The following is a 25,199-nucleotide window of genomic DNA, read 5'->3' on the forward strand; positions in this document are numbered from 1 at the left end:
ACTTCTCATCGCTCTGCATGAGGGATGATGTAAAATCATCAGCCTCCCCCAACATTGAAGGCTCATTTCTCTCCCCAGGGGTCTCTGGCCAAATATTCCTCCACTAAAACTTTCTGCAACCTGCTTTAGTAGGAGGCTACATCACTTTCTATAGAGCAGAGATTTTCTGCCTAGTTTTTGTGGTTTTACATTAAGATTTTATTAGGTTTTTATAGGAGTAGCTATAAAACTTATAAGGATCTTTGTTGTCTAGTCTCTTCTCTAGATGATGGATTTGAATGTTGAGAGTCGTCTGCATTCTGGGGAGGGGATTGGGGAAGGAATACGAGTGGCGTCTCCTCCGACCTTTCTACCCTCTCCAGGTGGAGGCTTCTCCTGTCTTCACCCCCCAGCCGCTCTCCCCAGCCACTCTCATTCCCACCTATAATAAAAAGGCATTGAGTTTGTCCTTCTGTTTTGGGCTCTGAGCCACAGCAGCACAGGGCCCTTCATCTTTGGCAACATTTTCCTCTCCTTGCCTCTCCTTGGCGGTGACAGACCAGGCAGGCGACAGACCAGGCAGGCAGGCAGTGAGCGTGTGTGTGTCTCCTCGGCTCACAGGGACACGGAGATTGATGACCTGAAGACGCAGCTGTCACGCATGCAGGAGGACTGGATTGAGGAGGAGTGCCACCGCGTGGAGGCCCAGCTGGCCCTGAAGGAAGCCCGAAAGGAGATCAAGCAGCTCAAGCAGGTCATTGACACTGTCAAGAACAACCTGATTGACAAGGACAAGGGGCTGCAGAAGTACTTCGTGGACATCAACATCCAGAACAAGAAGCTGGAGACGCTGCTGCATAGCATGGAGGTGGCCCAGAACGGCATGGCCAAGGAGGATGGCACCGGGGAGTCAGCCGGCGGGTCCCCTGCCCGCTCCCTCACCCGCAGCTCCACCTACACCAAGCTGAGTGACCCGGCCGTCTGTGGTGACCGCCAGCCGGGCGATCCCTCCAATGGCTCTGCTGAGGATGGGGCAGACAGTGGCTTTGCGGCAGCTGATGACACACTGAGCCGGACGGACGCCCTGGAGGCCAGCAGCCTGCTGTCGTCCGGGGTGGACTGTGGCACCGAGGAGACCTCGCTGCACAGCTCCTTTGGCCTGGGCCCCCGCTTCCCCGCCAGCAGCACCTATGAGAAGCTGCTGTGTGGCATGGAGGCTGGCGTGCAGGCCAGCTGCATGCAGGAGCGTGCCATCCAGACAGACTTCGTGCAGTACCAGCCTGACCTTGACACCATCCTGGAGAAAGTGACCCAGGCCCAGGTCTGTGGGACAGACCCTGAGTCAGGGGACGGGTGCCCAGAGCTGGACGCTCACCCTCCGGGGCCCAGAGACCCCAATTCAGCAGTGGTGGTGACGGTGGGTGACGAGCTAGAGGCCCCAGAGCCCATCACCCGTGGACCCACCCCACAGCGGCCTGGTGCCAACCCCAACCCTGGCCAGTCAGTGAGCGTGGTGTGCCCCGTGGAGGAGGAGGAGGAGGCTGCCGCAGCCGAGAAGGAGCCCAAGAGCTACTGGAGCCGCCACTACATCGTGGATCTGCTGGCTGTGGTGGTGCCGGCCGTGCCCACGGTGGCCTGGCTTTGCCGCTCCCAGCGGCGCCACGGCCAGCCCATCTACAACATCAGCTCCCTGCTTCGGGGCTGCTGCACTGTGGCCTTGCACTCCATCCGCAGGATCAGCTGCCGCTCGCTGAGCCAGCCCAGTCCCAGCCCGGCGGGCGGCGGCTCCCAGCTCTGAGGAGGCCCATTCCGGCCGCGGCGCCTGCAGCCTGACCACTGATTGTAGGGATGCCGTCCCCCTCCCTTCTCCCATGGGCATCATCTTATTTATTTAGTTTTGGGTGTGGAACTGTTTCTTTTTTTCAGGATGTTAAAACAGTCTCGTGGCAGGAGCAGGGGTTGGAGAAAGGCATCCCAAAGCTTCGATGGAGAGCAGGGAAGGCAGACCCAAGGCAGGAGGCACACCGGCTGGACAAATCGCAGGGAGGGGAGGGCGCGAGGGCCCTCTGTCCCCCTGGCCCTTCAGACAGGGCTGGCCCTGCTCAGGAAGCCTCTGGCTGTCTTTATCTGGAGAAGCCGGGCTTGAGTTGCCCACAGGCCCTTGCCCTGCACCATCCTGTCCAGTGCCCTGCTCACTCCATACCTGCTCTTCCAAGCCACCTTGCCCTCAGCCCAGGCTCCTGGGCCAGCGCTCTCTCCTCAAATGGAAGCAGCCATGGCCTAAAGTGTAGATCACTGACCCAGGGCTCAGAGCAGAGGCTGGAACCACTGGGCTGGGCCGGCGTTCCAGCCTCCCCAGACTGCTCCCCACCTTGGGACTCAGGAGCTCGGTCAAGGCCACAGGCTGGAGGAGAGACGGGGCTGGGCGCAAGGTGGCGGAGGGCAGTGTGGGTTCTGTGTCTGTCTGTTCATCCCAGGCCTTCCCGTCATCCCTTTCCTCTTGGCACTTCTGGGTGTGTCAATCATTATTCCTGTGAGGCAGCTAAGCCCGGCAAGCTCAGTGCTGGGGTAGGAGGGCCTGCCTGAGTCCCAGCTCCCAGCTGGAGAATCCACCAGCACAAGAAGAGGAGGCAGGGGGCAGAAGCCCAAGGGGGCTCCCTCAGTCTTCCAAGGTGAGGCCATCTCATCTGCAGGCTGGGAGGCAGGGCTGGACTCAGGAATCCACAGCTTACTGAAAAAGCCAGAGGCCATGACTGCCCCCAGGAACTTGCCCCGAGTTTCTCTGGGGCCCTCGGGCCCAACTTCTGCTTTGCACTATGTTCATTTTGGGGTTGGTTCTCAGCCATCCAAGGGTCTCCAGTGAGATGGCTGCTTGCTGTCTGAGATGAGGGTTCCTAAACCTTAAACCTATCTGCCTCTGGAGGAGGGTGGGGGACTCTGGCAGGATGAATCGCAGGATGGCGTACTGAAGCCACGATGTTCGTCCAGGCCAAAGCACGGTGTCCTGGGATAGGTTTCCCAGGCAGGGGCATGGCAGAGCTGGCAGGCACCCTGCAGCCTCCCTGCTCCCAGCCCAAGGCCAGTCAGCCTGGGAAGTTCACTGCCCCAACTCCTTTCCCGGGACCATACTGAGTCCCCCAGCCACGCTGCTGACATTCTTATTACCTTTATTATCTTACCAAGTAAACTCACTCCTCTTCCCCCACAGGGGTTACAACCATCTGGTTGTCCCTCCCACTCTTCAGAGGCGAGGCCCCACATCTGGGGGGTTGGAGGGACCCTGTGTCTTACTCGCCCCTCTAGCCTAAGGGCCACTCTGGTTCTCTGCCAAGGTTGCTTGCCCTCACCCCAATGCTCCAACAGCCATTGCCTGACTCATGGGCTCTGCCCTTCTGTTCGGTGCCCTCCACGCAAGGCGGGGCACCTGCATGCACTGGGAGGGGGCAGCTGGACCAGCCCTCGGGGCAGGAGCCCCCCTCTGCCACACGCTTTGTGCCTCCAAAGCTCCCCCCGCCTTGGTCAGGGCCTCAGACCAGCCATCCTTTGTGGAATATGCCCCAACCCAGCCAAACCAAACCCAAATGCCTGAGGCCTGGCTGGGGCTGCCCCCGCAGGACACTGTGGCCATGCCACGGAGCGGGCAGTGGACAAAACCAATCCAAAGCCAAAACAGGACTGGCCGCGGACCCAGCCTCCTGTGCTGCGCACTCATGGAGCTGCGTAGTCTCCTTAGACATAGTCAAAGCTTTGCCAAGAAAAGAAATGTATGAACTATATTTGACAACATAAAATCTCTCTATTTTTCACCACTGGAATTTAGTCAAGCTTCAAGCCCCTCTGCTCCTGTCTGTGTCTTGCGTCTGTGGCCTTCCTGTTGTGTCTTGTGTTTTGGTGGATGTGACAGGGCTGGGGCCACAGTCTACTCTGTCCCTGCTGCTAGAGAAGCCACCTGTGGAGGAGTGGGCTGTGGTTGGGCCTGAGGCCTGTGGAGGAGGTGAGTGTAGCCAGCAGCAGCCCTCTACTCCTATTCTGGCCTGAGACCACCAGTGTGGGTCATGAGGGCCCTGGCCCACAGTGTTGAGGGTCCTCTCTTTCGGGGGTTCTCCTGGGGCCTTTGATGGGCTTTTCTTCTTGTCAGTGGAGGAAGCAGCTCCCCACTCAGCCCTGGGACAGGCCCTGGGACTGTGGCAGCCGATGGCCCTGGCCCAGCTCTGGAGTGTGTGTGTGTGTGCTCAGATCCCGCATCTATGCAAAGGTGCAGGCTGCCTGTGCGGCTCCAGGCGGTGGAGGTGCAGCAGCTGCTGCTCAGGCGCCATGCCCTGAAGAGGCAGGGTACAGACGGGGCTGGGAGGGCAAAGATGGGGTGGGGCCTCCCCCTGAGAGAGCTCACCCTCCACAGCGACCCTTTTCCTTCCTGCCTAATCCCGTTGGGCTGCGACCTTTTCCTCCTGCCCTCAGTTTCTGAAACAGAAATCTTTGGGGCCTCCCCTTTCCCCAGCGTCTGGCCAGAGCTGATGAGGTCCTGAGGAACAGTGTCCCCAGGAACCACGTTCTGGAGCCTGGTGGCCAGACATGGCTTCTCCTGAGTTCTAGGGCTTGGGCCAGAGTGGCCCTACTGCCCGGCCAGTCCAGGCTCAGGCAGGAATCGGACGCTGGGGCCCGGGCTCTGCACAGAGAGCTGGGCTTGAGTGGAGTCGATTGTAGATTTCTCCCAAGGGGATCACTTAGCTTCTCACTGACACACCCTTCCCAATTGCCACTAGCACAGGGGTATCTTACAGCACTTTGGGGAGGGGTGGGACAAACTGCAAGGTTCTGGGGCCAAGGCCTACCCAGGGGCCTCTGGCCAGAGAACTCACAACCCCCCTCTGACCTAGGGGACAATGCAAACAGGTCACAGTGCACTCCCATATTATGCCATCCCTTTGACGAAGAATTCAGGGGATGTGGGAAGTGGGGAGGCGGGGAGGGATCTTGACTCTTGTCTCCTTTGTCCTTTTGTTCAGACAGAGTTGTACCTGCAGCAGACAACTCTGAATTAAAGCATGAAAACACAGCAAGCCCCTTGGCCTGTTTTCTTTATACCGGGTGGTTCTCTAAGAGGGGCAGTGGGAGGGTTCATAGCGTCTTCCTCCAGTACAGGGACCACAGCACTCGCACAGGAAAAAGTCAGGCAAGCAGCGATCGCCTCTGACATGCAGGGAAGCAGAGAGCTGCGCGGGGCTGGGGCACCACTGCCCTCTTGGGGTCAGGCTCAGGGTCTGGAACCACCTCCCCCTGCCCCCACATGGCACACCCTGCTGGGCACCACGAGCACATCGCGTTTCACCCTCCCCAACATCCCCTGAAGTGGCTTCTCATGCCCACTTTGCAGAAGCAGAAACAGCCACGGTCACATGGGTGGTGCCCCAAAGCCAGTGCTCCCTCTGCCAGCCCCACTGCCCCACAGTCCTCCATCCCACAGTTCCATCCTGTCCCCAGTTCCAGTCATCCCTGCACCAGGCTGGCAGGCGGCACGTGACAGAGGCAAAGCCAAATCATGGCTCTCAGAGACCACACGGAGAAAAGGCCCTGGTCTCACCACAGTTTAAGAGAAAACCAGCCCTGGCACGTCAGGGGACCGAGGATTCCAGAATTTTCAATTATCTTTTTATTTTATTTTCGATAGTTTTGGGGGGAATCAATTACCTTTGCGGACGGGTTTTGTTTAAAATCAAATCTTTATTCAAAAGATAGTCAAGGCTGATAACTTATGCTGTCTGTGACAAAGAGCAAGTCAAGGCAAGGAAAAAGCTCTCACAAAGAATGTAGCTCTGTTCTCTCAAATGTGTAACTGTTTTCCTGGTAGAGCAAAATTTCTTGAAAGGGGCCCAGTTGCAACTTTAAGAAGTGTTTAGACGGCCTGCCTCCGTGTTCAGCATTTAAATCAGCACAAGAGAATCGGCTGCCTGTGGGCTCTGCCTGAGCCTCAGCCCAGCCTGGAGTCTGAGACTCCAAGGAGGCCTGTGTGTATAAGCGATGTACCCACGCCATCCCATGGTCACCCTCCTGGACACGCGCCCTCACGGCAGCTCCCACCTTAAGCAGCAGGCCAGCTGCAACCCATCATCCGAGGGTGTTGCCCTTTGCCGCAGGAGGGCGGGAGGCCCACCCTGCCCGCCCTGCCCTCCAGTGGCTTCAGGCATCTGGAATGGAGTGGTCCATGGTGTGGTGGAGCAGGACTGGAGACAACCTGGATACAGCAACAATGGTGGCCAAGTTGGCAGCTCCTTCCGTCCGCCCTCCAGCAACCTCCACCCCCTTCTGAGCCAGCGCATCCCATGTGGGCCTTCACTCCCAGTTCTAAGACTTTCGAATCACCAGAAGCCACAAGCTACCTTGGAGGGAGGGGAAGGGGAAGGGAGTAGGGAGCTGGCGGGGTCTGTGCCCTGTGTCAGTGCTGAGAAAGTGGAGGTGGCTGAGCCAGGTGCACCCAGGAGGCAGGGAGGTGAGCGGGATGGCAGAGGAGGGGTGAAGAGGGGTGCAGCCTTACTTTTTGACCATGTGCTCGTAGATCACACTGGGGATGATGGTCAGGGTGACAACGTTCCCAGCTGTGGCCAGAATCTCCATGATCTTTTTGTCCTAGAGAGGAGGCAAGTAACTGATCACCCTAAGGATTGGGGACCAGGGGCAACTCTACAGGCCCCTCTGTGGAGGAGTCAGCATGGCCACTGCTAGAGGACACACAGATGCCTGACTGCAGGGCAGGGCTGCCTCAGACCCCGAGCCTGTCAGATGAGGGTCCCAGCAGACTCCCAGGTAAGGTCTTGCTTGAGTGAGAACATGGGTCTCCCACATGTGCCAGGCGGTCCAAACACTAACGCTGTGGCCATAGAAGAACCTCTGGCCCTTACTCAGAGCCTATTGACCTTTACTTTACACATGTATGTAATCTGGTTACATGTTTTCTTGATTGTTCCAAAATAAATGCGAGAAGATGTGCTAGACAGGACTAACAATGGCCACAGGTGGAAATAAAGACAAATGATCTCAAGAAGTGTGGCTGGCTGGGACAAACTCGGTTCTGAAGAGTCTCATGACCCTATGGATTTCTGAATAACAATTTTCTAAAACATTCCTACTACTGAACATGATCCACTATACAAAAAAAAAGTGCCATAGAGCAAGGAGGTGTCCGTGCAGCCAGCAATAGCTACTATTTATTAAGCACCTACTATGTGCCTGGCACTGTGCTCAGAGCTCTAGGTACACTGTCTTTTTCTTTTTTGGAGACAGGGTCTGTCTCTGTTGCCCAGGCTGGAGCGCAGTGGCATGATCATAGTTCACTGCAGCCTTGACCTCCCAGGCTCAAGTAGTCCTCCCACCTCAGCCTCCTGAGTAGCTGGGACTACAGGTGTGCACCACCATGCTTGGCTAATTTTTTAGCTTTTTTGTGGAAAGGGTTTCACATTGCCTAGGCTGGTCTCGAACTCCTGGACTTAAGTGATCCTCCTGCTTTGGCCTCCCAAAGCACCGGGATTACAGACGTGAGTCACTGCACCCAGCCCTATGAACACCATCTTACCTTCGGAAGAGGACGCTGAGGCTCAGGTGGGGTAAGCAAGCTGCCCATAGACCTGAGCCCTCCCACCACCCAGCAGTCCCTCCCCGGTGCGGCCACCGGCCTACCTTCAGCCCGATGACATTCTGCCCATCCACCTCACACACATAGTGGTTGGTGAGGAGCCCATTGCGGGCCGCAGAACTCCCTTTGACCAGAGAGACAATCTTTCCCTTCTTGATCACGAAGCCGACATGGCCCATGCTGTCCTTGTGCATGGTGACAGTCCGCTGGAACGGCCTGGCGGAAGGGACAGTGAGCTGACCTGAGGACATGGCCGGGGTCAGACAGAGAGGCTGCCCGGGCCTGGCTACTCACCTGTCCCGAACCACCATGACAATCTTCTCGGGTGATGCCTTCTTCACCACCTGATGGGCTTTGTGTGAGCTCCACCCAGCACAGTCACGCCCATCAATCTGCAGGATCTGGTCCCCAAAGCGCAGCCCCACAAGGGATGCGGGGGTGTTGGCCTGGACCAACTGCACAAAGAGCCCCTGGGGGAGGCAGGGTCCCAGAGTCAGCGTCCCTGGCCCACCCTAGGCATAGATCCCTCTTCCAAGCTGTTGTTTTCCTGATACTCCAGGAGCCTACAGAGTGCCAGGGGCACAGCTCTGCATGGCGGGCACCAAGATTACCCCATTTACTTGGGAGGAAACACTCTAGGCCTCATAGTTACGAAGGAGGTGAGTCAGAATTTCAATCCTGGCCTGAAGCTGCACCCCCAAACACTCTACTGGACCATTCACAAAGGCATGGGTTTCCCTGGTATCTGCTGTCTACACCGTCTCCTGGAAGCTAGATGCCCTGGGCAGTGAATGGCTGGTGGGGAAGGGAGGCTCCTCCAGTGGAGGGCACTGCGCAACCCAGCACCAGCCTCGCCCAAGTCTCGGGGAGGAGGGACTGGGGGCAAGAGCCTGGCCAGTGGGGTTAGGAGGCGCTCTGCACCTTCCTTACCGCGGACCGGACCTCTGAGCTCTGAGGCCCGGCGGGAAAGGGCGTGCAGCTCGAGCTCCTCTTCCCACCCAGCCCTCGCGCCATACCTGGTCGACTGTCCGCAGCCTCAGCCCGGTCTTGCCGCGCTCGTCCTTGCACAGGTGGATCTCGCGCACCCCGGGCTTGATCTCTGCTCGCCGCACGCCCAGGCTGTACCCGGACACCGGTGCCACCATCTGGCCAGGCGCGGGGCCCGAGACCGCTGTCTGCAGACACCAGGGAGCAGGGGGTCAGCCCGGCCCGTGGGGACCCTGTGCCTCAGGAGACACTGGGGTGGGGGTAGGGATGGGGAAAGGAGGATGGAGCCGTCCCCGGGTCCCACCACATCCCCAGTCCACATTTCTCCCCTAGGGCCGAGAGGAGACGTGGCTCCACACGGCCACTAGGGGGCGTCAAAGTCCATGCCCCTAAAAAGGCAGGGCAATGGGGAGAGAAGGGGCAAGGATACGGGAAGAGGCCCTTCATTTTCCAAGGGAAATTGGCATCAGGAAAAGACTCCTTTAAACCCCACTTAAAATAGAAAAAGTCACAGTAAACAGTGAGCAACAGAGGATAAAAGGACTGGATTTTTGTCTTGAAAAAAATGTAAAAATATAAAAATTAATGACGCAGAAAAAGGCAAGGAACTTCACTCTCCCAACACTATTAAAGACGGTACTGGAAGATCTAGCCAGCACCGCAGGCAAGAAAAGAAGGGGTGTCACACAGATCAGAAGAGAGGAAATAAAACGGTCCCTATTTATAGATGTCATGATGGTCTACTAGAAAATCCCAAAGAATCTACAAATAAACTCCTAGATCAAATAAAAGAGTTTAGCAAGTTCCTGGGATACAAAATTAACATATAAGATTCGATTGTACTTCTGTATACTAACAACGAACACGTGTAAACTGAAATTTCAAATACAACACCAGGCTGGACGTGGTGCCTCATGCCTATAGTCCCAGCACTTTGGGAGGTCGAGGCAGGTGGATCACTTGAGCTCAGGAGTTCAAGACCAGCCTGGGCAACTGATGAAACCTCCTCTCTACTAAAAATACAAAAATCAGCTGGGCTGGTGGCAAACACCTGTAGTCCCTGCTACTCAGGTAGCTGAGGCAGGAGAATTACATGAACCCAGGAGGTGGAGGTTGCAGTGAGCCAAGACTGAACCACTGCTCAGTGCAGCCTAGGTGACAGAGCAAGACTCCATCTCAAAAAAAAAAAAAAGAAAAAGAAAAGAAAAGAAAAGGAAAGGAAAGGAAAGGAAAAGAAAAGGAATACAATACAATACCACTTACAATCACTCAAAAAAAAAAAAAAAGAAAGAAAAAAAAAAGGCCGAGCTCAGTGGCTCACTCCTATAATCCCAGCATTTTGGGAGACCAAGACCAGAGGATCACTTGAGACCAGGAGTTCAAGACCAGCCTGGGCAACAAAGTAAGACCCCCATCTCTGTTAAAAACAAAAACAAAACAAAAGTTAAAAAAAAAAAAAGAAATACGTGTAAATCTAACAAAACACATACAGAAAATGTATGCTGAAAATGACAAAATACTGATAAAAGATATCAAAGAAGACCTAAATAAATAGAAGATTCTCTGTATTCATGGGTTGAAAGAATTAGTGAAGCTGTCAATTGTCGCCAAATTGATACACAGATATAACACCATTTCTATCAAAATCTCTACAAGATGTTTTGCAGATCCAGGCAAGGTTAATCTAAACTTTATATGAAAAGACAAAGGAATTTAGAATAGTAAAACAATGCTGACAAAAAGAATAGCGAGAGGAATCACTACCAAAGTTCAAGACTTATTATATAGCTACAGTAATCAAAACAGTGTGGTATTGGTGAAGGGATAGACAAGTATCAGTGGAACAAAGTAGATAATCCAGAAATAGCCTCAAATGAGTAAAGTCAACTGCTTTTTGCAAGAGTGCTTTCAACAAATAGTGTTGGCTAGGGCACAGTGGTTCATGCCTGTAATCTTAGCAATTTGGGAGGCCAGTGCGGGGAGATCAGCTGAACTCAGGAGTTCAAGACCAGCCTTTGGCAACAGGGTGAAACCTCATCTCTACAAAAAATACAAAAATTAGCCGAGTGTGCTGGAAAGTGCCTGTGGTTCCAGATACTCAGGAGGCTGAGATGGGAGGATCGCTTGAGCCCAGGAGGCAGAGGTTGCAGTGAGCCAAGATCATGTCACTGCACTCCAGCCTGGGTGACAGAGTGAGACCCCATCTCAAAACAAACAAACAAACAAACAAAACAACAAAAAAAAAGCAAATGGTGCAACCATGGCAAAAATATGAACTTTGACTGAAACCTAACTCCTTACAAAAAAATTAACTCAAATTCAATCATAAATTTAAATGCAAAACATAAAACTATAACAATTTTAGAAGAACATGAAGGAGAAAATCTTTTGGACTTAGGGCTTGGTAAATATTTCTTTACAAAGTACAAACCACAAAAGAAAAAAAAATCAATAAACTGGACCTCATCAAAATTCAGAACTTTTAAGCTACAGACTGAGAGAAAATACAAACCACTTATCTGACAAAGGACTTTAGAATATATAAAGAACTCCCAAAACACTACAAACAAGCCCCAGCTTGGCCAACATAGCAAGACCTTGTCTCCACAAAAAATAAAAGTAACAATAATAAAAGAAATTAGCTGGGCATGGTAGTGTGCACCTGCGGTCCCAGCTACTCGGGAGGCTGAGGTGGGTGGATCACCTGAACCTGGGAGGTAGAGGCTGCAGTGACCTGTGATTGCACCACTGCACTGCAGCCTAGACAATAGAGTGAGACCCTGTCTTAAAAAACAAGAAGAAAACAAGCCAATTAGAAAATGAGTAAAATATATGAAGAAACATTTTACCAAAAAGAATATACAGATGGTAATAAGCACATGAAAAGATGGTCCACATCATCAGGTGTCAGGGAAATGCAAATTAAGACCATGATGAGCCATCACTATACCTATCATAATGGCTAAAATATAAAATAGTAATAACACCGAATTCTGGTGAAGAGATGAAGAAACTGGAGCACTCATGTGTTGCTCACAGCAAAGTAAAATGGTACAGCCACTCCAGGAAATAGTTTGGCAGTTTCTTTTTGAGACAGAGTCTCGCTCTGTTGCCCAGGCTGGAGTGCAGCGGTGTGATCTTGGCTCACTGCAGCTTCCACCTCTTGGGCTCAAGCACTCCTCCTGCCTTGGCCTCCTGAGTAGCTGGGACTACAGGCACAAGCCACCATACCCGGCTAATTTTTGTATTTTTTGTAGAGACAGGATTTCACCATGCTGCCCAGGTTGGTCTCGAACTTCTGGGCTCAAGTGATCCACCTGTCTCAGCCTCCCAAAGTACTGGGATTACAGGCATGTGCCACCAACCTGGTGGCAGTTTCTTTAAAAAATCTAAACATACATTTGTCATACAGCCTAGCAATTGCACTTTGGGCATTTGTCGTAGAGAAATGAAAATGTATGTCTATACAAAAACCTGCATACGAATAACTTTGTTTATAACCACCCAAAACTGGGAACAACTTAATCATTCTTCAACAGGTTCAACAAACTGTGGTACATTCGCATCATGGAATACTACTGAGCAGTAAAAAGGAATGAACTATTATTGACACACATAACAGCCTGGATGGATCTAGAGGGTATTGTGCTGAGTGAAAAAAGCCAGCCTCAAATGGTCAAGATACTGTATGATTCCACTTATGTAACATTCTGAAATGACAAAACTATAGAGATGGAAAACAGAGGGCTGGCTGCCAGGGTTAGGGAGGGTTGCGAGGGGGCAGGCATGACTATACAGAAGCAGCCTGGAAGGGAGGTGGTTGTGGTGATGAACTAGTTCTGTATGGATTGCGGTGCTGGTTACATGAGTCTACACACTGATGAAATGACACAGAACTAGAGACACTTGTTCCCGCATAAGACTCCTGGTTTTGATAGTGTGCTACAGCTGTGGAAAATGTAATCGCTGAGGAAACTGGGGGAAGGGTACTAACGACTTCTCTGTACTCACTTTGCATCTTCCTGGGAATCTACTGTTTAACAATAAAAAGTTAAAAGCCATGCACAATTTTAAATTATAAAAATATGTTCATCTTATATTTTTATCAAAATTAAGGTTGAAGGCATTTGTGTCCTAATTATAGGAGCAAAGAGTGATGACAGTGGGGCTGCCTACAGAAGGACCTTCTTTGCTTCATGTCTGCCTTTCACAGCACGACCATGAAGGGGGCCATTGTGGAGAAACACCCCAGGGTGCCATCAGTTCTTCTCAGGGTCCCACATGGCCTCATCCTTGTGGATTTTCTCCTGTCAGATCCTCATTTTGGCAGTGGCTTTTGTATGCGTCTATGACAGTTCTCCATCGTCATGTCCATCAACTTCATGAAATTCCCCAGCCTTAGCAAGCTTTGCAGTTCGTACTTTCAGTTTCATGGACTCAGGATGAACCTGGCAGGAAGACTGACAGGTGGGATGCAGGGATGCTAGAGCTAACTGGTAAGGGGCTTAGGTGGGGACTGATTCTACAGGTGAATATGTTTTCAGTAGCAAATATTTCTGTGATGGTGTCTTTTGCCCCCAAAGCCAAGGAAAGCAGGAATTGAGCCTTGTTTAATTTGGGGACCAGAGCTGGGTGACAATCTCCTGCCCTCTCGGCTCTGCTTATCCATGCAGGCAGCCCTGCTTTTGATGCCCCCAGGTTCACACTGGGTTTAACAGCCTCCCTTCTCATCCAGCTCAGGCCCACGGTCAAACAGCAAGGCCTGGCTCCCCAGCCCCAAGGCTTGTGGGAAGATCTGAAACCATGAAAGCCTACAGTGCTTTTCATGAAGCCTCAAAATGAACGGTGCCATCAAGAAACAGAGCCACCAGAGTGCTGGGGAGAGGGGAGGTCTGAGCACAGAGAGAAAGAAGGTCTGTTGAAATGGCAAGACCAAGAAAGAGGGAGGATTGGGAGGTTCTGCGCCCACAGCAGGCAGAAGCCAAATACATACACTGTCACCCTCCGGAATCTGAAGCAGGCTCTGCTGGACTTCTTGGCTGGAGAGGGAAAGACCCATATAATTTTCCAATTCTGCCAAGTTTGGGTACAAAACTGATGGGGAAAGAAGGAAGAATAAATGTGTCATTTGAGGGCATGTGCTTCCCCATACCTGCCTGGCTCCCCTGTGGCTGCTCATTTTTATTAAGCAATGGAGCCTGGGAATGGTGTTTATTTCCAAGACTGCGGGGTATCCCCAGGAACACTCACTGGTGAACACTCCTCAGAGGGCCCAGGTGCAGGGTGGCACACCGAGTCCTCATGTACTACTTTGCTATTCAACTCCACTAACTTTATTTGACACCCAGAAACCTCTGCATCCCTCACTGAATGGTTCCCACCAGGACTGGCAGGGTCCTCATCCCTTCTTATAAGGATTTGTGTCCTTATAAGAACAGACAACAGAGGGTTCATGCATGCGCTCTCATGCTGTAGCTCTCTCATGTTCGCGTTTTCTTTCTCTCTCTCTCTCAAGCAAGTGCACGGAGGAAAGGCCATGTAAGGACTCAGTCAGAAGGTGGCCATCTGCAAGCCAGGAAGGGAGCCCTCACCAAAACTGAATTGGCCAGAACCTTGATCTTGGGCTTCCAGCCTCCAGAACTGTGGGAATATACATTTCTGCTGTTGAAGTCATCCAGCCTATGGTATTTTGTTATGGAAGCCTGAGCTGAATAAGGCAAGTGGGGTTCTGGTCCCTTCTCTCTTTGAACCGCTATCTGCCGTCCACTTCTCCCCCACCTGCCCCCACCCCAGACCAGCCACAATTCCAGCAAGGAAGTCTGACAAGTGTGGTATTTCATTCCTGGGGTCACACAAGATTGGGTCACCAGAACGGTGCTGACATGCTGATTTACAGTGACTCGAATCGTTTATATAAACAGAGGCCCCACAAATGATATCACATTCTCAAGGCAGCCTTGCTTGGGGCATCAGAGAGGCCACAGCTTTCCTAACTCTCAGCTGGGTTTGGAAGGATAAACAGGTTCACCGGGCAGTCAAGGAGGGGAGGGGAATAGCATGGGCACAGGCCCTAGGAGGTGAGGTGACTCAGCCCGAGTCAACCAGGCAGTAAGAGGTGGGTGGCAACTGGGAGCCTGGTCCTCTCCTCCCTCCATGTTGAGGGCTTAACCCTGGAGCCTCCCATACCTTTGGCATTGCCAAGCTTCCCTGATGACCTCTTCCCTGAAAGGACTGGGCACCCAGGAGCCCCCCACTCCAGCTCACCTACCTGGTGGTGGGGAAATGGCTGCCGCCTGGACTGGCAGGGCTGGCATCTTGGGCGAGGCTCTGGCCTGGGCCTGGGGAGGAGCAGGAAGCAGTGGTCAGCTGTGGCCAGGACCCCAGGAACCCCAGAGCCTGGAGCTCCATGAGGCCAGGGTCTGGAGTTAGGTTGTGAGTGGGCCTGGGGTGTGGGGGAAGTGTCCACCAACCCTCAGGGCCGAAGATCATGTAAACATGGCCTCCATGGATGTGTCTTTTCCTGGGAGGAGGTTCTGAGGGACTGTGACCCACCTGATGTCACAACCCGTTTACTGCCTGCAACAGGCAGAACATCAAGACCCATCTCCCAATCAAGTTCTTAGCTGCAAAGTCCAAAATTCTCAAAACCCACTGGAACCACAGAGTGCTGGGATGGAGGAAGAAGGGGGCTTCTGGGGACTGAGCAGACCAATGCCCATGCCCTCGAGCCTTGTTTCCTCTGAAAGCCTGCCTGAGAGCATGGGGCCTGCCCATTCTGGAGAGAGGGAGAGCTGGCCTGGGCAGGACAGAGCGGGCATGAGAGAGGCATGCGTGCAGCTGCTTGGTCTTTTCCGTTCTTGCTGTAACACCATTGGCATTGCCCCATGGATGTCTTCTCTGCCCAGCAGGCCCTGCAGTGGAGACCTACATGACCTGAGGCCTAAGGGAATCTCCAAGTGGCCCCAATTCCCAGCACCTTCCAGGATAATCCCCAAGATCCCCTTCAGGGAGTCCAGATGAGTGGAGTCTGGTGACTTACCTGAATGGCCTGGTCCACTTTTAGGTCTTCTAGAGATGGGTACAGGGATGACATGGCTGATTCTTGGAACACCCTGCAGAGTGCAGAGGGTGGGGAAGGATAAGGATGCAGCTGATGCCACCTTGAGAGGAGGCACAGACATCTGCAACAGCAAGTGGGTTGGAACTTAATATTCAAACAGGAAGGCAGCAGGGCACTTAGAATCCCTCCCCGAACTCCACCCCTAATCCCCTCCCCATATTCTAACTCTACTGTATTCCACCCATCTCCAGCCTCACTGTCAACTTTTAATCTTGGCCACAATGAAGTAAGACCAGTAGGAGATAAAGACTCTCACACAAACTGTAGCAGAACTTAGACCCTCAACAGGGCACTGCTCCAGAGGGAGGAGGGAACGGGGAGTGGAGAGGCACCATGAGCACTTATTTACTAAACACCTTATCATTGTCTCCGGGAGAATCAGCAGGACCTCTCAGCAACGTACCCAGAGAAAGTGAAAGGAATGACCTCTCAAGAAATGTTTTATTCCCTTCCTGACGAAACGTGGGGAAGGAGCAGTCTGACTTTCTGGGTTCCTTCCCTTTACCCACTAACCACTGGCTCTGTCACACTCCCAGGCTTCGCTGAGGCAGTCCACTTCAACTGGAGCCCCTGCCCAACCTCCTTGTCACCCTCGGTTCCTGTGGGACATGCCTTGCCTGGCTCCAGGCACTACGATCACTGCCCCTACCATCCAGGACCCTGCCCTCCAGGACAGCACTGGGGCAGCCTCCTGCCTGAACTCACCACTTGTCCTGACTGCAGTTCTGAGGGGTCAAGGTGTGTCCTATTCACCCCACTGAACCCACATGTGATAGGTACACATGATAAAGGAATGCCTGCTGGTGGCACAGGAAACTGAGGGGCCTGTGCCAGGGTGATGTGACTCCAGGCTTCCCAGGACCAGATCCGCTGGGTCCCTCCCTGAGTGACCACAGGTGCGCCGAGGACATCCTCATCCATCACTGCTCCTTCTCCTCCCTCTGCACCTGCTGCCTTGACCCCCGTGTCATCCTTGGCCCCACCCCCACTATCCCTTCTTATCTGTCATCAAATCCCATCTTTCCCACATCCCATGTTGTGCAGGTCCCCATCATCTCCCTGGCCCTCCCCAGGTGCCACGACACCCTCCAAACATGCTGCTGCCTCCCCTCCTGCCCTCCTGCTCCTCTCCAGACAGCAGCCACCAGGCCCTTTGTGTACACACTTGGGATGTCATGCCCTGGCTGAAAGCCCCCCAGTGGCTCCCCTGCCTTGGGAATGTACTTTCCTTAAAGTGGCTCACAGGGCCTTCACGATTCCACCAGAGATTGGAACTGGCGGGCCCAGGGCCAGATGGAAATATATTTTATTTGACCTTGTGGAGTACTGTCAACGTTCAGATTACCAGCTTAAATGCAAGGCTCAAGGTACTAGATTTAATAATCTAATTTCCCACTGCTCGTGAAAAACAGGAAGCTTTGGCAACCCTGGACTGTAGCAGAGTAGCTACAATTGAGTAGCAGCAGACTCCAGGGTGACCCAGTCTACCATCCTCTATTGGCTCTTACACCCAGACCATTGTACTCACTGGCGCCAAGTCCCGATAGGTATTTGTTTGTAACCCTTGTCTACTTCTCCAGCTTCATTTCTTGCCTTATGTCCTTTCAGCTGCTACTTTCAGCCCCAGCCATAATGAGCTACTTTCACATCCTTGAATGTGATTCCCTCCCGTCTCTTTTGCATGTGTTATTCCTTCTATCTGGAATACCCCTCCTCTCCCTGCTCCTTGCTTGGCCAACTCCTAATGATTTTCAAGTCTCAGATCCGCAAGCTCCTCTTACAGGAAGCCTGCTTTCATTTGTTCTCCCCCTAGCCCCTGCGCCATGTCCTACTCCTGTTGAGTATTCACGAGTCCTGTGTTGCCTCTTTACTTGTCTGTCTACCTCCTTAGCAGTTCCAAGATGGCAGGAACAGAGGCTTCTCCTTCGCTGTGAAGCCTCTAACCCCTAGCATGGAGGCTAGCTCAATAATATTGCCAAAAGCAACGCATTCTACCTGGGCTTCCACCTTTTTCCTTGTAAAGCTCCAGTATCCTAAGAACACCCACCTTCCTGGATGAAACAAGGACCAGAAGTCCCAAATGTGCCTCTCACAGTCCTGTTTTGTTGTTGTTGTTGTTATTATTATTATTATTTTGAGACAGGGTCTCACTCTGTTGCCAAAGCTGGAGTACAGTGGTGCTATCTTGGCTCACTGCAATTTCCAACTCCCGGGCTGAAGCCATCCTCCCACCTCAGCTTCCCAAGTGGCTGGGATATAGGTACATGCCACCACACCTGGTTAATTTTTGTATTTTTTGTAGAGACAGGGTTTCAGCATGTTGCCCAGGCTGGTCTTGAACTCCTGGGCTCAAGCAATCTGCCCGCCTTGGTCTCCCCAAGTGTCGGGATTACAGGTGTGAGCCACCATGCCCGGCCTTTTGTTTTTAAAATCTGAATTAGTGCCAATATTTAAAAATCTGGAAATACAAAATTCATCACTTCTGACTTGTATTGAAAAAAATATAAACATTTGGCAAGGCAAGAGCTGGAATAGTGCATGGCAACACTCAGCCGGGCTGAGTCACAGCCTACCTCGTAGATGGGGCTGTATGTGCTTTCCTGTTTCCCCAAGTACCCATCAGCCCTTCACTGATTTATGTTGCCTGCTTGGTTCCTGGAGGCAGCCAGTTCCAGACCCGTGCCCTAGCCTGGCCTTTGGGGTAGAAATGACCATCCCAACAGGACAGGAATTTCCTAGGAGGAGAGGGAGTCTGGCTCTGACTTCCTTTAGACCACCTGGGGGAAGAGACCCCTTTGCTTATGGCCTTCCCCACTGTGTACGCACGCTGAGGTTTTTAATCTTGGGACAGTCCTCAGCAGCTATCATCTGCCAAAACATGACCTGCCACCAGGACCATGCATGAACAGATGTGAAAATAAGCGGCCACTCCTGCCTGATTTTCCTGACATTTGCAGTAGAGCACTTATATTTTTGTCAGCTGTCCCCTGGGAGAGCAGGGAGTCAGAGATCCATTTCCTGGAAATCACTCCCGGGCCAGATCACATAACGCTTTTTCTGTGTCTGAGACCCTTTCACCACTGCCACCTTCTGTGGGTCCACCTCAGTGCTGGGATGCGGGGAAGTGAGAAAACAGGTACCGTTCCTTGGGCTACGTTCCAGGACAATGCCCCTCACCCCCCACCCATCGGATACCAACACCCACAGATGCTTATGTCCCTTATATAAAGTGGCATAATATTTGCATATAACTTATGCACATTCTTCTGTATACTTTAAATCATCTCTAGATTACTTACAATACCTAATACAATGTAAATGCTAAGCAAAGTTATACTTTATTTTTATTTGAATTTTTTGTTGTATTTTTTTAACTTTTATTTTTAAATACTTTCTGTCTACAGTTGGTTGAATCCATGGATGCAAAACCTGGGATACAGAAGGCATACTGTATCCCTTGCCTTGTAGCAGCTCACAATATAGTGGGGAATGGTTCCCTGATGGCGAACATGCTGCCTTTCATTCAATCATTCAAAACATTTGAGTGTCCACTGTGCGCCAGGAATGCTGGTGGCTCTGCTTTGCACATCATCCTCCTTGGTGTGATGCTCCTTCAAGTCTCAGTTCAGATGCTACTTCTCTGCTTGGCTTTTCCAGGCTGCATCATACCCAGCCGCCTGGCTGGGTCTTCCCATGTATTCCACCCCTGACCTGTACTGCCCCTGTTGCCAAACTATTTATCATATTAGGTGATTAATATCTGGGTATTTTCTTACACTGGACTTCACTCATAAGGGCAGGAGCTCTGTCCTGTTCACACACGATCCTTCACCACCACGATACTGCCCAGCACACACATGCTAGCAAAAATTATTTGACTGAATAAATCAGTGGTTTTCCAAGGAACGGATTGGAAATTTGTGTGGGCATTTTTGGCTGTCACAAGGCTGAGGGGACAGTCATATTCCTGGGGGGGGGGGTGGGCAGGGATATGAAATTCCTGTAATGGATGGGACAGTCCATTACAGTCACCATAACAAATGGTCCTGTCCCGCACAACTTTCAGATATCTTGCCAAACCTTCAAGTAAGCCAAAACTCTGTTATAATTGGTTGTATATACAGTCACAATGAACTTTTCCCTAGTTTTAATACACACTAGATTGTCTGGAAATGCATACACTAGGTTGACTGTGGGGAGTTACACTTTGCTCACCATTCTGGAAAATCACTGCCCACCCTCTCACCACGGGTGAGTCACCCGAACAGCATGCCCACGTCTGTGCGCATGAGTAGCTGTCACAGTGACTCCACGCTTCTATATAAATATATTTAGCCTTTGACTCAAAATATCAGATATAAACCGTTCGCAAAATTCAGCTGAATATTGTCTTCTAGTAAATCTAAGCTGACTCCTAAGTCAGGTACAAGCATGATCGGGTGTAAGCCAGCCTCAGCTTTTACAAAGTGAAATGCATATTCTTTTATTAGAAATTACTTTCATTTCCCTGCCTTCTTTATAAAGAAAGGGCATCATATTGATTTTTTTACACGGGGGAACTATCACCTGGGCTGCAGCCTCAGGACGAACCTGTCCCTTCCGTCGGCCTCAATTTCCTGCTTTGGGAAGTAGGAGCCACGAGGCACAAACTCCATCCACTGCGCCACAGGAGAGAGGTCCAACGCAACGGTCTCTAGGACCTGCCTCCACCCCAGCCTCAGTTTCCCATCTGTCACATCGTTCCATGATTCCGAAACGACTACAACTCCTCTCGCAGCCCCAAACCAACCGGAAGCTACATCTTCCGGTTGCTACAGGTTACGGCAGTTGCTATGGGCTACGGCGCGTGCGCAGAAACCCCGTCAAGTGACACAGCAGCTTCTGGAGCGCATGCGTCTCGCCCACCGTGGCCCGCGGTAACTCCCACGATCCCTAGCGGCTGCGGAGTGGAAAATGGCGGCCTCCTTGCCGCTTGGGTTACTAGAGTCCACCCAGCCTCGTGCTTTCTTCGGGCGCCCGTAGCTGGCGCCGGCATCCACAAAAATAGATCAGGTAAAGCAGCAGAGTAAGGGATAGGAAGGCTTGGTCGGGCTCCGCGGCCCCTCTTTACCGAATTGGAGGCTGCGCGGGTGAAATCGAGCTTTAAACTCCCCTGGCCTCTGAACACCATCTGTATCCTCCGAAGGAGGAGGACTTATAAGATTCTGTACTTAAGGCAGCCGTGGAAAGGGAGGAGAACCAGGTCGGCCCGCGCGCTCCCGGCTGCTTTTGCTCTCCCTTTGACTTCGGAAGCGTCAATTCCCAAAGTATTTCCTACCAGTTGTGACGTCATCCTTCCTCCCACCCTTTCTCACCCGTTTCTTGTCTGGCGTGACTTCTGACCCAGTGTTGTGCAAAAAATGCCCCGCCCCCCCCAACGCAGATTCACCTCGGTTCCCACCCACCAGTGACTGAGTGACTAGGCTTCTGCTGCCTAGGGAAGGGTTCTTGACTTGGCTGGGCAAATCAGTTCCCACAGCAAAATCAGACCGAAAGCCTGTTGTAAGGGGCTCAGGCAGTTGGATCTGGCGTATAGGAGGAAGGCTAGGGCAAGCAGGAAGGTCCCCTGGAGGAAGGAAGGAGACCCTGACTGGGCCGTGTAGGATGGATGTTCAAGTGGGAAGAGAGTGTGCTGTTCCAGGGACAGGGAGGCCCAGGCCTGAGAGTCCAGTTGCCTTGTGGATCCCGTTTACCTCGCAGGTTATCCAAACTGGTCTCATAATTTTCCTCAGCTGTGCCGCGCCTCCACAGCAGTCCCACTAAATCCACCCATGGGCTATGTCAGAAATCTGGGAGTTATCCTCACCTCCCTTTCCCTTCTGAAGCCATACCTAATTCTTGCGCTCAAATTTTTGTGACCTGACTTCTGGTAAGGTTTCTGTTGTTACCACGTCATTTCTCCACACATCATGAAATTCATTTATTCCAAACTACTTTAGGTTGAGTGCTAAAACTCAGCCTGCTAGTTCATGCCTCCATGCTTTTGCAGGTGCTATTCCCTCTGTCTTAAGTGTCATGCCTTCTCTCTTTTCCTTGTTGTGAACTCTTCTTCCTCCAGTTCAAAGCTTTCCCCCACATGTACCCATGGAGATTAGCAAGCCTCCCTTCTCTAGACTACAGCATTTCTTCTATTTGCCTCTTCATCATTCATTCCACAAGTGTTTATTAATCACCTACTGTGAGCAAGGCCTTCTGCATTTCCTGGGTTGGATTTCTACTGTGCTGTGTTTGTTTGCTCATCTCCCTCACTGGTCAGGAAATGTCACTCATTTGTTAACCCGCAGTGCTGAGCACAGTGCCTGGCACACAACAGGCGTCCCATTACTATTTCTGAAAGGAGTGGAAAAGCAGGCACAGAGAGAAGAGAAAGCCTGATATCCTAAATATACAGTCTTTCTTCCCATGCCTGTCTGTGTTTGCAGGCAATAAGTAAAAAGTCTTTCGAAGAATAACCTGGGCCTGGAAAGGGAGAGAAACCACGACCCTAACGAGTTAGGTTGAAAGGCTGCCTGGCTCCTATAATCTGACAATGGAAGTTTGCTCAGTTCTGTGCTGATGGCTTCCCACAAGTAATTGGCTCCTCTGAAAGGAAAAGAACCCACCTAACCCCTCTCTCCCAGAGGAATTTTCCTCTCCCACAGCCCTTTCCAGATTTCCATCCCTGAGCTTCTCTACTTTTTGATATTATAAGCAATAACAACACCCACAGCAAACCAGTAGTTGGGCTTCGGAGATCAGCAGGGCTGACAAGGGGACCTCAGCCCCCATCTTTGAACTTAGAGTGAGAACACTCTGGAACGCTTTGTTCCAAAGAGCTGAAGTGATGAGACTCCCACTTGTTCCTGTGGACAGCTCATCCATCCTTTACAAGACAGTGTGCGGGAGGGAAGCGTGGGTTAGAGTGTCAGAGGAATAGCTCCTGGAAGGCCAAATTAGCCCAGGGATATGGTGAGTCGGAATAGAAGAAGCTGTTGCTAGGCCACCAGCATGTCCCCTCCTCTCGGGGCTGCACTGCCTGCTGGAGAAAAGGTGTGACTTCCTCATGAACCCAGGCCCAGGCAGGGCAGGGTTCAGACTGACTGCTTCTGACTTGTGAGAGCACAGCATAGTTAAATTCCTTTTGAATGTCATTTCTTCCTTTGTAATCTGTATAACAGTAGTTGCATCACAGTTATCTGGAGACTGAAAGATTTTTAAAAAGAGATAAGGTATATATGGAAAGCATTTAGCACAGTACCTAGCACATAATAGGCATTCAGTAAAAGTTAACTGTTTATTCATTGTTTCAACACTTACTTATTGAGCACCTACTAAGTCTGAGTACTGTTCTAGGTATCAGCAGTGAAGGAGAGAAGAATTGGTCCCCAAATGTACTTTCTTTGGGGGAGGAGCTGGATAAATAGGCTCTGTGACTTTGTGTGCTATATTAGATGGTGGGAGGCACTGGAGAGAAACAGCAGGATGGAGGGTCATGTCAGGAGGTTCAGAAACCTTGCTGGCGGGGTGGGGTGACATTTGAGGAAAGGCCTAACGGAGTGGGTACAGCCATTGCAGAGGCTCTTAGGTGGGAGTTGGTGTTGCGTTTAGAGAGCATCTAACCAGTGAGAAGCCGGTTGCGCAGAGAGGGAGTAAGGAGGAGTAGTGGGGAGGAGGCTGGAGAAGTGACAGGGGCCAGATCCTGGAGGGCCTGGAGGCCATGGTGAGGACTCTGGCATTTACTGTAGTGAGATGGGAGCCACTGGAGGATTTGGAGCAGCAGAGTGCCAAGGTCCAAGGGTTATTTTGACAGGCCTCCTCTGGCTGATGTTTGGAGGATGGGCTACAGGGCAGGAGTGGGAGCAGGAGCCCAGGTGGGAAGTGATGGTGGTGGAATTGTCATGAGCTTGGGCCACTGTATGTCAAAGCTGCCTGTCCAGTGCCTGCCCAGCCCATAGCAGGCTCATTTTCTGCCCCATTTTCTGAGACCCTGCCGAGGAGGGCATGCACTGACTCCTGTGTCCAGTATGTCATTCCATGCTCCTGACTTTGTGGGCTATTTTCAGTCTCCAGATGAAGAAGCCAGTTCTTAGAAAGGTGAAGCCCCTGGCACAGTTCCCCAGCAGGTGTTTCAGTGCTGTAGCAGGAAGGTTTTTGATAGAAACAGCTTCAGGCCAGAGAAGGAGGCCTGGGCTGTGGATTCCTTGGGAGAAATGGGCTTTTTGCCTGCCTGCAGCCTCTGGTTTCAGCTGAAATTGGCCTTTCAAGGAGCAAAGTGTGGGTCTCATCTCCTTGAGCACAGTCATGGGCAGTCAGAAGGCACCGGGGGCCCTCATGTTGTCTAGGTGAAGAAAATCACTCAGCCATCAATCAAACCTGGCCCAGGGCTAGGATCAGAAGAAACCCCACTTTCACACTTGACTCCTGGAGTGAAGCACTTCAATATGAAGTTGCCTGGGAAGTCCCAGAAGGGAAGGGGCAGGGAGGGAAGGAGACAGGGTGAGGGCAGGTCTCACTCATCCCAGTCCCAGCCAGGATCAGGTCAGGGCCCCCAGCGCTTACCTGCAGGCCAGGTGCTGCTCCACGACCTTCTCCAGCCACTGCCGCTGCTGAATCTGTTTCCCTCCCTGGAAGATAGCCCTGTCTCAGCTGGCTTCCTGCTCTGGGAAGGGTGGTGCCCCTCCCCTGTTCAGCTGACTCACCTTGGACTGGGATGGGCACAGGTGAGGGCTGTGGCTGGGTAAACAAGGCAGGTTGCCAGCCCAGAGGAGGCCTTTGGCCTTAGTCTAGATTTGGAGGTGGGATTAAGGCCCTCACAGCTGCTGTTCAGAAGTTTATGAACCAAGACTTGTTGGCCTTTTCTCAAATAGCTCTACATTTGGGTTGGACACCTAGTCCTGCTGATCGCGGAAAGCAGTTGACTAGAGGGTGGTTTGTGGTAGGTATCTAGGGGTCTAGGGCAGGATATTGAAAAGTGGTCATATCCTGTGACCCAGCATTTCTTCTGGGAATTTGTTACAGTAGAGTCACAGGGCCCATCCATCACTGCTGCTTCTAGTAAGGAAAATGTAGAAATCCCAAATGCCCATCTCTGTGGTCTGCTTAAATAAATCATTATCTGTGGAAGATCACAGAGCTATTAAAGTCATTTAAGGAAGAAGGTATGAGGAAATAGTTCTGAGATTCTAGTGAGATGTTGAAAAATCAATATTGTGAATCTCCTCTTGCATTTTGTTTTCATTTTTTGTAAGGTGGATGTGTGTTGAAAGCAGTCTGAAATGCTGAGGATCTCTGGATGGTGGCGCTGAAGGTGAGGTTCTCAGCTTGTACTTTTGTGTGTTCCAGGGTGGTTTTCTGTTTTGTTTGGTTTTTGTTTTTTAAGTTAGCTTTTGCTCTGAATGCTCATGACTTTTGTAAGGGGGAAGCAATTAAGTTTGATTATTTTAACGGGAATTTAGATTGGTTGTCTCC

General features: G+C 51.7%; 2 protein-coding genes and 1 long non-coding RNA gene across 5 annotated transcripts in view; 2 read left to right on the forward strand and 1 right to left on the reverse strand.

The window, feature by feature from the left end:
- SNPH (syntaphilin) overlaps positions 1-5,039 on the forward strand; it is a 42,494-nt gene extending 37,455 nt beyond the window's left edge. For both annotated transcript variants that reach the window (XM_025400423.1, XM_025400422.1), the window contains one exon: positions 601-5,039. In XM_025400423.1, the coding sequence (XP_025256208.1) occupies positions 601-1,777 (1,177 nt within the window). In that variant the 3' untranslated portion in view covers positions 1,778-5,039. The remainder of the gene's footprint in view (positions 1-600) is intronic.
- Positions 5,040-5,614: 575 nt separating this feature from the next.
- SDCBP2 (syndecan binding protein 2) lies at positions 5,615-24,439 on the reverse strand. Of its 2 annotated transcripts, none has more exons than XM_025400774.1 (9): positions 24,291-24,439; positions 15,633-15,705; positions 14,862-14,931; positions 13,587-13,687; positions 8,623-8,781; positions 7,901-8,076; positions 7,651-7,822; positions 6,512-6,603; positions 5,615-6,211 (listed from the first exon to the last, which is right to left on the reverse strand). In XM_025400774.1, the coding sequence occupies exons 2-9, from the start codon at positions 15,684-15,686 to the stop codon at positions 6,157-6,159; spliced, it is 879 nt and encodes a 292-aa protein (XP_025256559.1). In that variant the 5' UTR covers positions 15,687-15,705; positions 24,291-24,439; the 3' UTR covers positions 5,615-6,156. The 2 variants fall into 2 exon arrangements, with proteins under 2 accessions (XP_025256559.1, XP_025256560.1); XM_025400775.1 differs by lacking the exon at positions 24,291-24,439 and adding an exon at positions 21,068-21,098.
- LOC112633824 overlaps positions 20,374-25,199 on the forward strand; it is a 54,198-nt gene continuing 49,372 nt past the window's right edge. Inside the window, exon 1 of the long non-coding RNA XR_003121595.1 lies at positions 20,374-20,765. This is a non-coding gene — a long non-coding RNA (uncharacterized LOC112633824). The remainder of the gene's footprint in view (positions 20,766-25,199) is intronic.

The sequence above is a fragment of the Theropithecus gelada genome, chromosome 10 (assembly GCF_003255815.1).
Source record: "Theropithecus gelada isolate Dixy chromosome 10, Tgel_1.0, whole genome shotgun sequence".
Lineage (NCBI taxonomy): Eukaryota > Metazoa > Chordata > Mammalia > Primates > Cercopithecidae > Theropithecus > Theropithecus gelada.

What these genes read in the sequence shown, in the direction of transcription:
- SDCBP2 (XM_025400774.1), bottom strand. Translation starts at nt 15,686, where the DNA reads ATGTCATCCCTGTACCCATCTCTAGAAGACCTAAAAGTGGACCAGGCC. An exon ending in GGCTGCGGACAGTCGACCAG is followed by an intron (nt 8,077 to 8,622) that starts GTATGGCGCGAG and finishes TGCCTCCCCCAG; the next exon opens with GGGCTCTTTGTGCAGTTGGT. An exon ending in TACGAGCACATGGTCAAAAA is followed by an intron (nt 6,212 to 6,511) that starts GTAAGGCTGCAC and finishes TGCTGTATCCAG; the next exon opens with GTTGTCTCCAGTCCTGCTCC.